Below are 15,326 nucleotides of genomic sequence, written 5' to 3'. Positions count from 1 at the left end.
ATTTTGTCTGCCATTCCCATCATGAAAGTTATGTTGACAAGCTAAGGCTCTGCTGGATTATCGGAGACAATTCTGTCTCTTTTTTTGGAGCGGGGTGAGAAAACAGAATGTTAAAAGTTGTGCAAGTTGCTGTGTTCTCTGCATCCTTTGCGTGTGAATGAGGGGCGGCCTTGCTGCCATGCTGCAGCCTTGGCGACAGGGATGTCTGACATGCTCAGATGCATAAGATCTGACTTGGCAGCTGCCCAGCAGATTCTTATAAAGACTCAGTTGGTGGCCGGAGACTCAGGCTGTCAGAGTTATGTTATGCGATAAATCGTTTTCAGCAGAAGTTCTTAATCCAATTTCAGCTGTAGCTTTTCTTTTTTTAAAAAAATAAATGGTAATCAAAGATAAGTACACATTATTTAATGGCAGTTTGGAATAAGTAAAACTCTCCCTGCATAAGCATTTCAGGCCATTCTGTGGAAATTTGTCACTTGGAAGTACTGTTAATTTAAACCCAAGGCAAGAGAGCAAAGAGAAGTAAATCAGTCCCTGTTACTTAAGGTTTTTTTTTTTTTTTTTGAGTGCTTTTTTCTAGGTGTGAATTGGGCCCTTGGTTTATCATGATTGTTATATTGATACTTGAAGCACTGTATGAATTGATGGTGCTGACTTGAAATGTTCCCTAAGAAAATACTGTATTTATGTTGTTGCAAGTGATGATAGGTTGACTCTTAAGTTGTACTGTTCTGTTTCTCCCATTTTAGAGGGAAGAGATGATTAGGATTTGTAAATCCTTTACTTTTCATCCGTACTGAGAAGTGTCCTGTTTTTGTTGTGTGTCCTTGTTCTGTCCTCAGCTGGTTGCTAGAACAGCTTGGCGTCAGAAAAGCAGCAGCAGTATGTGAAGAACTTGGTGTCTGGAAGATGAAAGGCATTCATGTAGGCTTTCCCAGCCACGTACGTCTGGGAAGAGGAAATGGCCAGCGGGTTTTTTTCCTCCACTAGGGACTTAGATTTTCAAATTTAGTTTTCCTCTTTGTTACTGATTATTGTGCAGCTGTCAATTAGTCATTCCTGTTCTCTCTTGCTGTTGTGTCGTCGATCAGTCGAGATTGGGGTTGGGTTTTAGAAATAGAATTGGCAGTCTTTTTTTTTTTTTTTTTTTTTTTCTACATTTAAGGAATGTATGTGCTTCCCTCTGCCTGTGATGCTTTGGAAGGTAGGCAGGAGCAGCGTATGTGCAGCCGATTTGGGCCACTCACCTAATGGCTTTTAGTTTGCAAACAGATTTTAAGGAGTGCTTCTATAACATGAGATGGTCTTTTTTTTTTTTTTTTTTTTTTTCAATTTCCCTTCTTTTTTTTTTTAAGATTTATTCATTTTTATTACAAAGTCAGATACACAGAGAGGAGGAGAGACAGAGAGGAAGATCTTCCGTCCGATGATTCACTCCCCAAGTGACCGCAACGGCTGGTGCTGTGCTGATCCAAAGCCAGGAGCCAGGAACCTCTTCTGGGTCTCCCACATGGGTGCAGGGTCCCAAAGCTTTGGGCCGTCCTTGATTACTTCCCAGGCCACAAGCAGAGAGCTGGATGGGAAGTGGAGCTGCCGGGATTAGAACCAGCACCCATATGGGATCCTGGTGTGTTCAAGGCGAGGACTTAAGCCGCTAGGCCACGCCGGGCCCCAAGTTTCTCTTCTTTTAAAGATGTGTTTTGCTTTGATTGGAAAGGCAGATCAGGTATCCAGAGAAAAGATCTTCATTTGCTCATTAACTCCCCAACTGGCTACAATGGCTGGAGCTAAGCTGGTCCAAAGCCCAGAGCCAGGAGTTTCTTTGGGTCTTCCACGTGGGTGCATGATCTCAAAGCATTGAGCCACCCTCTACTATTTTCCTATGCCATAAGGAGGGACCTGGATGGAAAGTGGGGCAGCTGGGACAGGAACTTGGACCCACATGGATTCCCATCACTTGCCAGATGAGGATTTAGTCATTGAACCATTGTGCAAGGCCCATGAGATGATCTCTATACCTGTGACTTGAACCCTCCACTCTGTCTTTTAAGCTGTTATCATGTTATCCTTTGTTTTTTTACTATTTGAATATTTTCTACAATTATTAGAGGTGTGAAGAGATTTGAGTTGTGGTGCATGTATCCCATTCCTCCTGCAGAATCATTCCTGTGTTGTAGCATGCACTAAATGTGCTTAATTCTTTTTTTTTTGAAGATTTATTTATTTTATTACAAAGTCAGATATACAGAGAGGAGGAGAGACAGAGAAGAAGATCTTCATTCCGATGATTCACTCCCCAAGTGAGCCGCAATAGCCAGTGCTACGCTGATCCGGAGCCAGGAACCAGGAACCTCTTCCAGGCCTCCTGCGCGGGTGCTGGGTCCCAATGCATTGGGCTGTCCTTGACTGCTTTCCCAGGCCACAGGCAGGAGCTGGATGGGAAGTAGAGCTGCTGGAATTAGAACCGGCGCCCATATGGGATCCCGGGATGTTCAAGGCGAGGACTTTACCTACTAGGCTATGCTGCCGGGCCCTAAATGTGCTTAATTCTAACCCATACCCCACAATAAGCAGGGTTTTTTTTTTTTTTTAAAGATTTATTCATTTTATTACAGCCAGATATACACAGAGGAGGAGAGACAGAGAGGAAGATCTTCCGTCCGATGATTCACTCCCCAAGTGAGCCACAACGGGCCGATGCGCGCCGATCCGAAGCCGGGAACCTGGAACCTCTTCCGGGTCTCCCACGCGGGTGCAGTGTCCCAATGCATTGGGGCGTCCTGGACTGCTTTCCCAGGCCACAAGCAGGGAGCTGGATGGGAAGTGGAGCTGCCGGGACTAGAACCGGCGCCCATATGGGATCCCGGGGCTTTCAAGGCGAGGACTTTAGCCGCTAGGCCACGCCGCCGTGCCCGCAGGGCTTTTTTTGGGACAATCTTTACATAGTTAATTAAGGGACAAAGGTTCAAGGGCTACAGGAAAGTGGGTAAGACTGTCATTTCCACATTGTTTTTTTCCTACATCATGGGTAAAGCGGTAGGTAAAGGGAGAAGCACCACCCAGTCTCCCACCAAGGCTTTTTTTTTTTTTGAAGATTTATTTTATTTTTATCAGAAAGTCAAATCTAGAGAGAGGAGGCGAGACAGAGAGGAAGATCTTCCATCCATTGATTCACTTCCCACGTGGCTGCAACGTCCATAGCTGCACTGATCTGAAGCCAGGAGCCCAGAGCCTCTTCCAGGTCTCCCATGCGAGTGCAGGGTCCTGAGACTTTGGGTTGTCCTCCTGCTTTTCCATGCCACAGGCTGGAGGTTGGATGGGAAGAGGACTGCCAGGATTAGAACCAGCACCCATATGGGATCCCAGTCCATGCAAGGCAAGGACGTTAGTCTCTAGGCTACCGAGCTCGGTCCAGCAGATATTATTTTTGTTGATAGGATTTTAAAGGAGTCTCTTGAGTGAGACTGGTTTTTTGAAAAAGATACGCTGGAAGGGTGTGTAGTGTTATCGATTGAGCTGTGGCCTCCTTAATTTGTATCAGTAATCTCATTATTGTTTGTAGTCCTCTTAGTTTGAATGATGATTTGGCCACTCAGTTTTTGTAATAGTGGATTTTTTTTAATTAACTTTTCTTTTTAACGATCTTACTTAGTTGGTTAGGGTACAAAGCGTCAAGGGCTACAGAAAAGTGGGTAATACCATTGTTTCCTCACTAATATAATCTTTTTCCCTGTATTAGGGACCAGGGGAGAAACAAAGGGAAAAGCCCACCCAGCCTCCCACCCGTCCCAGGTCCCCAATGTGAGGCACGCTCCGAGGGTCCTGCTCAAGCAGTTTTGATAGTTCAACACGTCTGATTTACTGCCAATCTTGCCTTTCCAATCGCGAAGAAACCTATTCAGAGTCCATTGGCTGACATAGTCTTTTCCTGGTTGGGATTCTGAGATCAGCAGTTCAGTTGGAGGGATCTCCAAAGAAACTTCATCTGAGATGATCCCAGACCTGGTTCTTATGTGAATTTGCCAGTACAGAGTCTGGCACAGTGCATCACCCCAGTCAGCTTATGCACATGCTGGTTGTTGCAATTGCTGGGTCAGTTTTGTTTCCAGCCCTGTCATCCAGTTGAACCAATGGGTGTTGTAGTTCAGCTTGATCCTATCCACTTCATACTTGGTCCTCACGCAAACCAGTGGGAGCTGCAGTCTAGTTGGGGCGACTCCGCATAACCCCCACCAGGGTTGCCTCCCTACCCTGGTTTCCATGCATGCCAGTAAGTACCGCAGGCTTGTTCAGTCTGTCCCAAATCCCATTTAGCTCTGGTACATACCAGTGGGCATTGATGCCTAGTTCAACCCAACCAACCCTGCTATCCAGCCCACACACATACTGGCAGGTGCCTTTCTGTCTAGCCACCCCTGCCCCTGTCCTGGTCTTCATTCTCTCCCGCGGGAGTGATAACCCACGAGGGAGGTGCCCACTATTTCCCTACCAGATCACTCCCACTCCTGGATCATGCACTCTCCAGGTGGTTCTTTGGTTTGACTTGACAGAATTAGCCCCCAGTGCCAGCCTCTGCCAACTGATGCTTGTGTGAAAGCCCAACCAGCCCTCACCCACTCTAAGTTTTGCTTGCACCAGTAGGAAGAGTCAGCCCAAGCTGGCTTTTCCCTGATCTAACTCGCATGAGGCCCACAGGTGTTGTAGCCCTGCCTGTTGTGGTCTGCCCCCATCCCAACTCCTGCTCTCCAGTGGGAGTGGTTATCCAGCAGGGGAGCCCACATTCCCCCTGCTGGCTTTTCCCCTCCCCACTGGTTCTCATGTGTCTGAGCGATGTTCTGCAGTGGTGGAGAGAGAGTGGAGGGGCAGCCTGGCTCATGAGAGCCTTGAGGATTGCTCTGGATGCCAGTTGGTTTTAAAATAGCACATTTTGAATAGTTATTGGATATGGATTATCAGTTGGCAGTGCAGGAGAGAATCTTGGAGAGCTAGAGCCAGTACAGGACGAGAGGAAAGAGCTACAAGTTTCAAAAGAACTATTCCGTGAATGATTGAATTGTCTGTATTCATTGAAAATAGTGCAAATTTGTGCTGAAGAGACCACTGGTTAATGCTGAGTGAGAGCCACCCCTTTGTAGTGTGGAAGCCTTGTTACCTCTGTAGCCAAGCCGTTACTGACTAGTCACTGTTGGCAAGTTAGTTGGTAGCTGGAGAGAGAGAGAGAGAGAGAGAGAGAGGGAGAGAGAGAGAGAGAGAGAGATTGAGATTCTTTATCCAGTAGTTCACTCCTCAAATGGCCACAATAACTAGTGGCAGACCAAGCTGAAGGGCAGAGCCTGGAAATCCATCTGGGTCTCCTACATGGTGGCAGGTAGTTCATCTTCTCTTTTCCACCAGACATTTTACTTACGACGTGCGGGATGCCACCTGAGGTTAGATGCTCGAGGGAAGAGTACAGCATGTCACTTGAATTGAGTGCTTTTTGTTTTTAAGGCTTTTTTTTTTTTTTTTTTAAATCAGGCATGTGTCAAGGGCTGCAGTACAGTGCTAGTGACTGAAGTGTTTCCTGACTCCTTATAAACCCTTTTCAGTCCCCAAATGTCACAATGGCCCGAACTGAGCTGAGCCAGGAGATTCGTCTAGGTCTCACACATGAGTGCAGGGGCTTCTCTCCTGCTCTCCAGACCGTAAGTAGAACTGGGTCAGAAATGAACCATCCAAGACCCAAACTGGCATCTGTATGTGATGCTGACATCATAGAGTAGAGTATTAGCTTGCTGTGCCACTGTACCTTTTCCCTGCTCCCTCCTTCCTGTTTCAATGACCGAATTTTAGCACGTTTATTTATTTCTGTTAGAGACACAGATTAATAAAGAGGAGAGACAGAGAGAAAGATCTTCTTTCCACTGCTTCACACACTTTCCATGTGCTGCAACAGCTGGAGCTGAGCTAATCTAAAGCCAGTTGCTTCTGCCAGGTCTCCTGTGCAGATAACTGGGTCCCAAGGCTTAGCGCCGTCCTCAGCTGCCTTCCTTGACCACAGACAGGGAGCTGGATGGGAAGTGGAGCATCCGGGAAATGAACCAGTACACATATGGGATCCAGGCATATGCAAAACGAGGATTCAGCTACTGAGCCATTGCACTGGGGTCATGACTGATTCAGAGAGGTACTAGAGATTAGAAAATATGAGGGAAACACTTTATGTAATATGTTTGTTTTGTGGTTTGCTTGATTTCTACTCCTATGTTTGGGATATTTTCTAGCATGGTCATTACTTTGAGCCATTACAGAGTGAGGGTTAGATGTAAGTACCTTCATTCTGCTCTTCTGTTGTACAACTTTGAGAATTTTGTGTTTTTATTGGCACACCGTTGTAGTCTGGAGCATTGCAGCAAGTGTAAAGTTGAGGTGCTTCTCCCTGGCCCTAAAGTTGCCAAAGCTGTTTTCTTTTGGATATTCTGATCATCACCTACTGGTGGATATTTCAGGATCAACCTCACAGAGCCCATTTATACTGTATTAGGTTCGTGTTATGCATTAGCAACATAGAGATATCAAATTTGGATCAATACTATAAATTACAACACAACTCTTGAATGTGTTTGTCTTAAAAAAATTAACGTGTGTCATTTGTGTCCTGGATCTGCTTCCCCTGTACTTAAAGCACACTACAGGTGCAGTGAAGCTGGTGTGTTGTAACTAGATCATACGTATGGTGTTCTTTGCAGGAGCTTTCATCTAACCTAGATTATATTTTTAGTAGACATTGGTTTGTAGGATGTAGAAGTCAGTTTGAAGGCACCAGCATGCACAGGATGCTGTAAATTGGCATAGGAGCCTTCCACTGAAAGCTTCTTAGGGGCTTTATAATTTATAAGCTGTGTACATTGGAGATAAGGTCTGATTGGAGATGAACCAAATGGGAATCAGTACCTGGTAGTGACGACAGTTCTGAGTGACAGCCATAATGAGCCTCCAGCTGCCAGAAAGGTGGATTTTGGCCTAATAAGCAGTGACGCCTATTGTAGCTGATGCTGTCATCTAGTGCGACTCGGATGCTAGGGAGAGTTTCAGGGAAACTCAAGAGAGAGTAGCCCTGGAGCTCTATTCTGCTTTTCGTATGTGGCATAACTAAGTTACCCGCATTTTAGTGGGCTGGATATTTGGATTTGGATTTGGGTTTGTTTGTTTGTTTGTTTGTTTCTTTCTTTCTTTCTTTCTTTCTTTCTGTCTGTCTGTCTGTCTGTCTTTCTGTCTTTCCTTTTGCAAAGAAAATACTTTAATGGCAAGGCCAGAGGGGTAAATGTTGATGTCACCATGTCACGCAAGTGGGCATCCTTACTCTTGTAGCACATGTCCTAAACTACCAAAGCCCAGGCAGGAAGCTGCATGCCCCACCCAGGGAGCCTGGCTGGGTTAAGATTTCTTCTCCCCGGGCTTCATCTTGTTGGCCTTCGTCTTTCCAACCACGGTCTCCACGATCACGGCTGTCTTCTCGTAGGTCTTAATGCTCTCAGTGGAAATCTTCTCAATGGATTCTACCACTTGCACCTTCTTGTACGCCAGAGCCCTGGGACAGCCTTTGCCCGGCAGGCTGCCGTTCCTCGTCCCCTGCCCATGCCCACGCCCTGGTGATGCATCCCCACCTGGCCCGGGCTTCGCAGCCTGCGGGGCAGCTGACCCCCCTGACCCAGGCATGGCCCCAGCGCACGGTCTCTTGGGCTCCTTGTCTTCCTCCTTTTGGCTGTCTTTATCCCTGGGACCCTTGGGGTCTTGGTTGATTCCCTTGCTCTCCTTGTCTGTGAACTTCTGGCTGCTCAGGGATCCCCCTTCTCCCTCCTGGGGCTCCTCCTGACCATTCTCCTGAGGGGGCTCGGGCTGTTCAGGAGAGGGTTCCCCATGTCATCGAGAGGCTTGGCATCATCTACGATGGAGACCACCACCCCATCCTTGGCTTGGATGGAGGAAGGGCAGAAGCCGGGGTACACGTGACTGGCATCGCCAGTGACCAGCACGTGCCACCCCTTGGAGAAGAGGTCGTCAGGGGGCTCAGGCTCCTGGGGACTATGTGCTTGCTCCTTGAACATCTTGCAGAGTTCCCAAAGGCTTGCTTATCTGGCCCCCATCCAGCACATCCTCCTGGACCCTTTCCTGCCTTGGTCGACTTGCCACCCCAGCCCCTAGCTCAGGTCTAGGCTCCTCCTTGTCTGTAAGTGCCCCCTGCACCACCACGGTGTTTTCCGGGCCTTTTGGTGGCCCATCCTCCTGGGGTCTGTCGCCTTTATCTTGGGCCAGGATCTCCTTTCTCCTCGGAACACTCTTGGGGAGGCCTTTTTGTCTGGGTTTAGCCATTGTTATATCCTGCACAGCCCTGATAAGGTCTTTCCCAACTTCCGAGAGAGGGTCCCTGGCTAGGTGTGAACAGGGCCATAGGATTCTCTATGAAGGCAGAGCTCAGCCTGTTGCCTTCAGTCTCAATGATGCGATGGTACCGCTCCAGCTCGTTCTTCAGAGTCTGCTGGGCAATGGGCACCTGCCGCAATCATAGGTTGACTTCTTGAGGTTGTGCACTGTCTCTTCGATCTCCGTGCGCAGGGTTTCGATCTGCTCATTGTACAGCTGAATCTCGTCATCGTAGCACACGTGGGCGTTCTTGATGGCTTGCTCCAGGGTGGACGTCTGGCTCTGGCATCGACCTGCTCTCCAAAGCAGTTTACTGGTGACATTCCCAGAAAATCAAGAGAAAACAACCCTCCATGGGTTTATTCGTGGAATTCACATGAACTACATCATTCTTCCTATTTTAATGACTTAGCAGAGATCTGATAGCCAGTAGAGAAAGAAAGAGAGGGAGAGAGAGAGAGAAAAGAAGGAAGGGAGGGAGGAAGGAAGGAAGGAAAGAAGAAAGAAGGGAGGAAGGAAGGAAGGATATTTGGATTTCTTTACTGAGTCTGGTGAGAATGCTGACATTTATCTTGTATTTGATCATGTGACTGTAAGATGACTTAATGATTTCAGCCAAGAAGCAGTTTGAAATTTCTCCTCTTCCTCCTGCCATGTTGAAGCAATGGTTCCTGGCTGCTTCTCTTCGCTTCCTGTCTGTAGTTTTCTTGGTTCTCCCAGGATCCTGACCAGGAAAGCAGGATGTACCTCTTCATCTGGAGGTGCTGCCTAAGAAACGGGAATCTTAACTTGGCAGGCCCCCACAAGTGGCAGACAGCTGAGGGAGTGGCCAGTCTTTCCCTTCTTCCTAGAGGGCCTTTGGTTCCCCTTCTTCTAGAAGCTGGAGATTGGCTCTCATTGTAGGAAATCCTGCAGGCTTAACAAGAGTGCAGCTTATGTTATTTAGGGCTTAGAGCCTCTATGTGGTTGGATTTCTAAGATGTAGTTTGTGTTTATGCAGACTTTAGGAATTTAAGTGCTGGAAAAGACTTCATATAATCCAGCCTTCTTCGGGAATCTCATGAAGATTTCACAAGATCTGCAAGTGTCAGCAAGGAAAAACGAGTTGTTTTGTACACCCCAGTACAGCAGGCACCAAAGTGCCCGTGTGCTGTTTTGTCTAAGGTATCTGCTTTTATTTCAGTGAAAGGAATCTGAGTACCCATATCCTATGAACTTCTAACATGGCAACAAAAATTTTTTTTTAAAGATTTATTTATTTTTATTGGAAAGGCGGATATACAGAGGAGGAGAGACAGAGAGGAACATCTTCCGTCCGATGATTCACTCCCCAAGTGAGCCGCAACGGCCGGTGGGCGCCGATCCGAAGCCAGGAACCAGGAACCTCTTCCAGGTCTCCGATACGGGTGCAGGAACCCAAAGCACTGGGCCGTCCTCGACTGCTCTCCCAGGCCACAAGCAGGCTCTCCCAGGCCACAAGCAGGGAGCTGGATGGGAAGTGGAGCTTCCGGGATTTGAACTGGCGCCTATATGGGATCCCGGGGCGTTCAAGGCGAGGACATTAGTAGCTAGGCCATGCCGCTGGGCCCAACAAAATTTCTAAAAGAGTGGTACTTGTGTCTTCGATTTAGTGTACTCACTTTGGGAAATTTCTGTGAAGTGTTTTAGTATAGACATAGTTGTTGGTAGAATTACTCCTGTTTCTGTAGTTTGACAGGCCAATAATTGAGAGTGTGTTTCAGTCACTTTGCTGGGTTTTTGTTCAGATGGGTTGCTTTGGGTCTGGGTCAAACAATGCTTACTCAGTGTCTGTTATGTTATGAGCTTGTTTTGGATCTAACCTTGAAGTACTGGTTACAAGAGGCTGGGGATAATAGGACGAATAGGATAGAAGAGAAGGAAATGGAAAAGGTTACTGCCTGATTTGATCACTGCATTTATGAAATATTTAGATGTTGAAATATGGTGCTTCATTCTGAAAACCATATGGGAGAGGGCAGGTGTTTGGCCAAGCAGTTGGGCTGTTTATATCCCATGTTGCCATCCCTGGATTCAGTATCCACTCCTGACTCCAGTTTCTGGCTAGTACAGATTCTGGGCGAGGCAGTTGTTTCTTCCAACTCACAAGGGACACAGTACTTGTGTTTCTAACTCTTGTCGTCGAGGTCATTAACAGATAGGCTTAATCACTGTGTTTGTCTTTCCTGTTTCTGCATGCCGCTCAAATAAGGAGTTAAATAATTATAAGTATTATGTGTTAATCACAAATTTTAGAAAAAGAGATCATTTTGTGTGTGATTATTTACTTGTATCGTTGCATTTCAGTAATTCTCATGTTCTACTTTTCTTTTGTTAATGTTTCTCCAGGATGACAGTGATGGGATTCCATGGTCAGAAGAAAGGGTGGTACGTAAAGTCCTTTATTTGTCTCTGAAGGAGTTCAAGAATGCCCAGAAGAGGCAGCATGGGGAAGGCATTCCTGGGAGCCTGAAAACAGTGAATGGTGAGTTGGCATTTTCTGGAAACAGGATGTCCTTATACATGGCCTTATTGCTGAATTCATTGTATGCTGGCAGCTTGTGCCTGTTAGACCAGACACCTAATGGATCTGTAGTAGCCTGTGAATGTTGTGCTGTACTTGCAGGCTGATTTTTACCCCAAGTGTACGTTCATGTATTATATAATGAGTAGGATGCTTTAGTCCGATCCCTAGGTTTAACTTGGAATCCTGTCTTGTAGGTTTTATTATATACCCAAGTATGTTTGATGATCATGCTAAACATGGAGTGTGGTTTTTTTGTTTCTGTTTTTGTTTTAAATCTTATTGATTAGGGTACAAAGCGTCAAGGGCTACAGGAAAGTGGATAATACCATTGTTTCCTCACTAATATCATCATTTTTTTCACTGTATCGGGTCAGGGGAGAAACAAAGGGAAAAGCCCACCCAGCCTCCCACCCATCTTCGGTTCCCAATGTGAGACACGCTCCGAGGGTCCTACTCAAGCAGTTTTGATAGTTCAACAGGTCTGATTTACTGCCAGTCTCGCCTTTCCAATCGCGAAGAAACCTGTTCAGAGTCCATTGGCTGACATAGTCTTTTCCTGGTTGGGATTCTGAGATCAGCAGTTCAGTTGGAGGGATCTCCAAAGAAACTTCATCTGAGATGATCCCAGACCTGGTTCTTATGTGAATTTGCCAGTACAGAGTCTGGCACAGTGCATCACCCCAGTCAGCTTATGCACATGCTGGTTGTTGCAATTGCTGGGTCAGTTTTGTTTCCAGCCCTGTCATCCAGTTGAACCAATGGGTGTTGTAGTTCAGCTTGATCCTATCCACTTCATACTTGGTCCTCACGCAAACCAGTGGGAGCTGCAGTCTAGTTGGGGCTGCAGTCTAGTTGGGGCGACTCCGCATAACCCCCACCAGGGTTGCTCCCTACCCTGGTTTCCATGCATGCCAGTAAGTACCGCAGGCTTGTTCAGTCTGTCCCAAATCCCATTTAGCTCTGGTACATACCAGTGGGCATTGATGCCTAGTTCAACCCAACCAACCCTGCTATCCAGCCCACACACATACTGGCAGGTGCCTTTCTGTCTAGCCACCCCTGCCCCTGTCCTGGTCTTCATTCTCTCCCGTGGGAGTGATAACCCACGAGGGAGGTGCCCACTATTTCCCTACCAGATCACTTCCACTCCTGGATCATGCACTCTCCAGGTGGTTCTTTGGTTTGACTTGACAGAATTAGCCCCCAGTGCCAGCCTCTGCCAACTGATGCTTGTGTGAAAGCCCAACCAACCCTCACCCACTCTAAGTTTTGCTTGCACCAGTAGGAAGAGTCAGCCCAAGCTGGCTTTTCCCTGATCTAACTCGCATGAGGCCCACAGGTGTTGTAGCCCTGCTTGGTGTGGTCTGCCCCCATCCCAACTCCTGCTCTCCAGTGGGAGTGGTTGCTGTTTGGGCACTGCAACCACATCTGGTACGGCTCACCTCACCTTGGCATTCCTTAATGTGCACTGGTTTGTGCTGCAACCAAACCTGGCCTGACCAACACTCTATGCTGGTGCTTGGATTCACCAGTGGATGATATGAACTGATTTAGCCTGGTCTTCCCCCTGACCCATGCCAAATGTATGCCAGTGGGTATCTTTCTCTGGCCTGATTTCGGTTGCTCCCTGTCATGGTCCTTGCACTCACCTGCAGGGACTGTGTTTCCTAGGCTCCTCCATCAGAACTTGTCCCTATGCCAGATCTTGCGTGTACTGGTTCCATGGGCCAGCCCTCCTTGCTGGCCTTCAGTCTGTTCCAGTTCTTACTATTGGATGTTTCATCCCAACCAATGCTTGTCCCTATCCAGACACTGCTCACACATGGCTCAGGAGGGGCAGAGACCTAGCCTAGTCCATCCTACATCTACCCAGGTTCTCTAGAGCACCAAATGGTGCTGGCTTCTAGTCTGGTTAGGTCCACACTTGCGCCTAGGGAGATCGCAGCCATATTCAGTCCAGAATGCAGCCCCCACTCTGTCCCCTGCACTCTCCTGTGAGAACCCCCATCCAGCAAGAGTGTTTTCTCTCAGCTCCCCAGCCGATCCTATTCCTAGCCCTAGATTATGTTCTGACCCAGCTTGCCATAGCCCCTCACCTGTCTCAGCCTTTGCCTTTGATGCTGTGATCTAGTATCCCTGGCTCATGCAAGCCAGTCTGAGCAAGAGCCTAGTTCGGTATGACCTGTGCTCCATCCTGAATTCTGTTCTTCCTTCTGAGTTGATGTTTGCTTGGCCCTGCCTGGTCTGCCCCCTTCCAGTTGCATCCCTGCTCATCCCAAATCCTGTTTTAGGATACATTTTCGGGTGGTGCTGCCTTGACCTGCCCAGACTGTTTTTGGTTCCTTTGCTTGTAAGAGATTAGAGGTGCCATGGTCACACCTAGCCTAACCCATTGCCACCCCAGCTTGTGAGCTAACCTGTGGGACTTGTATTTCCACAGGGTTAGGCCCACACTTCCCCCACAGAGTTTAACCCCAGACCAAGTTCTCTCGCGTGCTGGTGTCTTGACCCTGCCAAGTGTGACTAGTCCCACTGTTGTACCACCTAGTCAGGTACTGGTACCTAGCCCTGCCAGACAGGCCCCCTTCCATAGCTTTGGTGTGGACTGATGTGTGGCAGTCAGTGATGCTCTATGCTTACAGCCCATCTCAGGATTCCTAATTTGGGCTGGTGAATCAGTCTTTCCCAAATATATGTTCTGGACACCCCCCTCCAAACTAACTGGTCTCTGTACCCACACTTTCCATAAATTTTCATGACCCTATTACTGGGAATCACCCAGCATTCATCTCAGCTACACTCACACTGGTCTTATTCATTGGTGTTGCTAGGCAACAATTACATATCCTAAAAACCCCAGAGCTTGCCACTGGGCTCCAACAGGCATAGCCTGGCACCCAATAAGTGCACTGGCCCAAAACCAGGACTCAGTCACCTCCTGGCAGCATTGACTTTGGCCTGAGTCTCCAGTATTTGGTCTGGCCTGGCGGGAGCACCCCCCCAACAGTTGCCACTCAGTGTTGACCTGCTTTTTCCCCAACCCCACGGCCCGGACGAACGTGGAGATTTTAGTTCTGGTCTTGCTGTTGGGCTTGGTAGCCTGCTAATCACATTTTTCCTTCATGCAGTCCAGATAGGCAAGTTGGTACATGGCAGTAAGGACCTCAAATTGCTGAGTCCATGGAAGCAAACCTCTTGAAACTTATCAGAGCGTTGAAGCTTTGGTGAAAACTTCCTTGTGGGTTTATTTTGGTATCTACCACCACCACTCCTCCTGTAAAATGTTGTAAAAATTATTATTTTCCTTATTTCAAAAGCAGTAGTGGAGCGATAGAAAGTGTTCCATCCACTGGTTTGCTCCCCAAATCATCGAAATGGCCAGGTGTGAGCCGATCCATAACTAGGAGCTAGGAACTTCTGCGAGGTTCCTACTTTGAATGCAGGAGCCTAAGAACTTGGATCGTGCTCTGCTGGTTTCTCACGCCATAAGCTGAGAGCTGAATTTGAAGTGGAGTAACTGGGATAAGAACCAGCACTCATGCAGAATGCCAGCATCAAAGGCAGAGGGTTAGCTTACTGTGCCATCGGACTAGCTGCATAATAGGGCTTATCAAGATGTGGCGGAATTTTTAATGGTGCTGTAATTTGTTGTTGATATTTTTGTTGTTGTTGTGGGTGTTCTACCTCATACCAGTTGTTGACCTTGTTTTATGGCTTCCCACTTATGGAAATGTATAGTGATAGAGTACTGGGGTCTATCAAATACAGATATGGGGGTATAATGGAATATGCATCCCTGCATCCACACGAAAGATGGATTCCCAGTGAAACTGTTGGACCTGTGTAGACAGTGGGATGCTGGACTGTCTGATATTGTCTGTACCAACAGTGTTGGCGTACACTTAAATAAGAGATTGATAGAGTTATGATTCCTCATGAAGGACTACACTATTGTAACAAAACGGGAATAATCTGAAGGGCTTGGGAGTTGGTGGGGAGGAATTCCAGGCTATATGAAATTGTACCATGTAATTCAAAATTCAAAATAAAAATATATTAAAACTGAAAAAAAGGTTAGTATGATTCAGATTAAATGATTTCACAAAATGATTTTGAGGTTGCTCAAAGACTGAGCAGTTCTATTATTTCAGGCAAAGTCGGTGTGATGATTTCACCCAGACTCTGGAGCTCTTGTTAGGTTCTTGGAGTGCTAGATAAATATAAATGAATTGTTCATTTCCCAGTTTGTACTGTTCTAGGTCTGTGCTCTAGACTTTGTTTTTAGGAGAGTTCGCATATACAGGATCCTTGACAGTTGGCTGGAGTGCCAAATGACATGTTCACTGCTGCTTTCTCTGTCTGGTTGGAACCAGTG

General features: G+C 47.1%; 1 protein-coding gene and 1 pseudogene across 5 annotated transcripts in view; one reads left to right on the top strand and one right to left on the bottom strand.

Annotated features, from left to right (window-relative positions):
- The window catches only part of JARID2 (jumonji and AT-rich interaction domain containing 2), a 223,002-nt gene that overhangs the window by 88,272 nt on the left and 119,404 nt on the right, over positions 1 to 15,326 (top strand). For all 5 annotated transcript variants that reach the window (XM_058667827.1, XM_058667835.1, XM_058667817.1 and 2 more), the window contains one exon: positions 10,774 to 10,909. In XM_058667827.1, the coding sequence (XP_058523810.1) occupies positions 10,774 to 10,909 (136 nt within the window). The remainder of the gene's footprint in view (positions 1 to 10,773; positions 10,910 to 15,326) is intronic.
- Positions 7,420 to 10,083, bottom strand: LOC105942231 (filensin-like; annotated as a pseudogene).

Source organism: Ochotona princeps, chromosome 1, assembly GCF_030435755.1.
Source record: "Ochotona princeps isolate mOchPri1 chromosome 1, mOchPri1.hap1, whole genome shotgun sequence".
Taxonomy (NCBI): domain Eukaryota; kingdom Metazoa; phylum Chordata; class Mammalia; order Lagomorpha; family Ochotonidae; genus Ochotona; species Ochotona princeps.
This window is presented reverse-complemented; position numbering and strand designations above follow the sequence as displayed.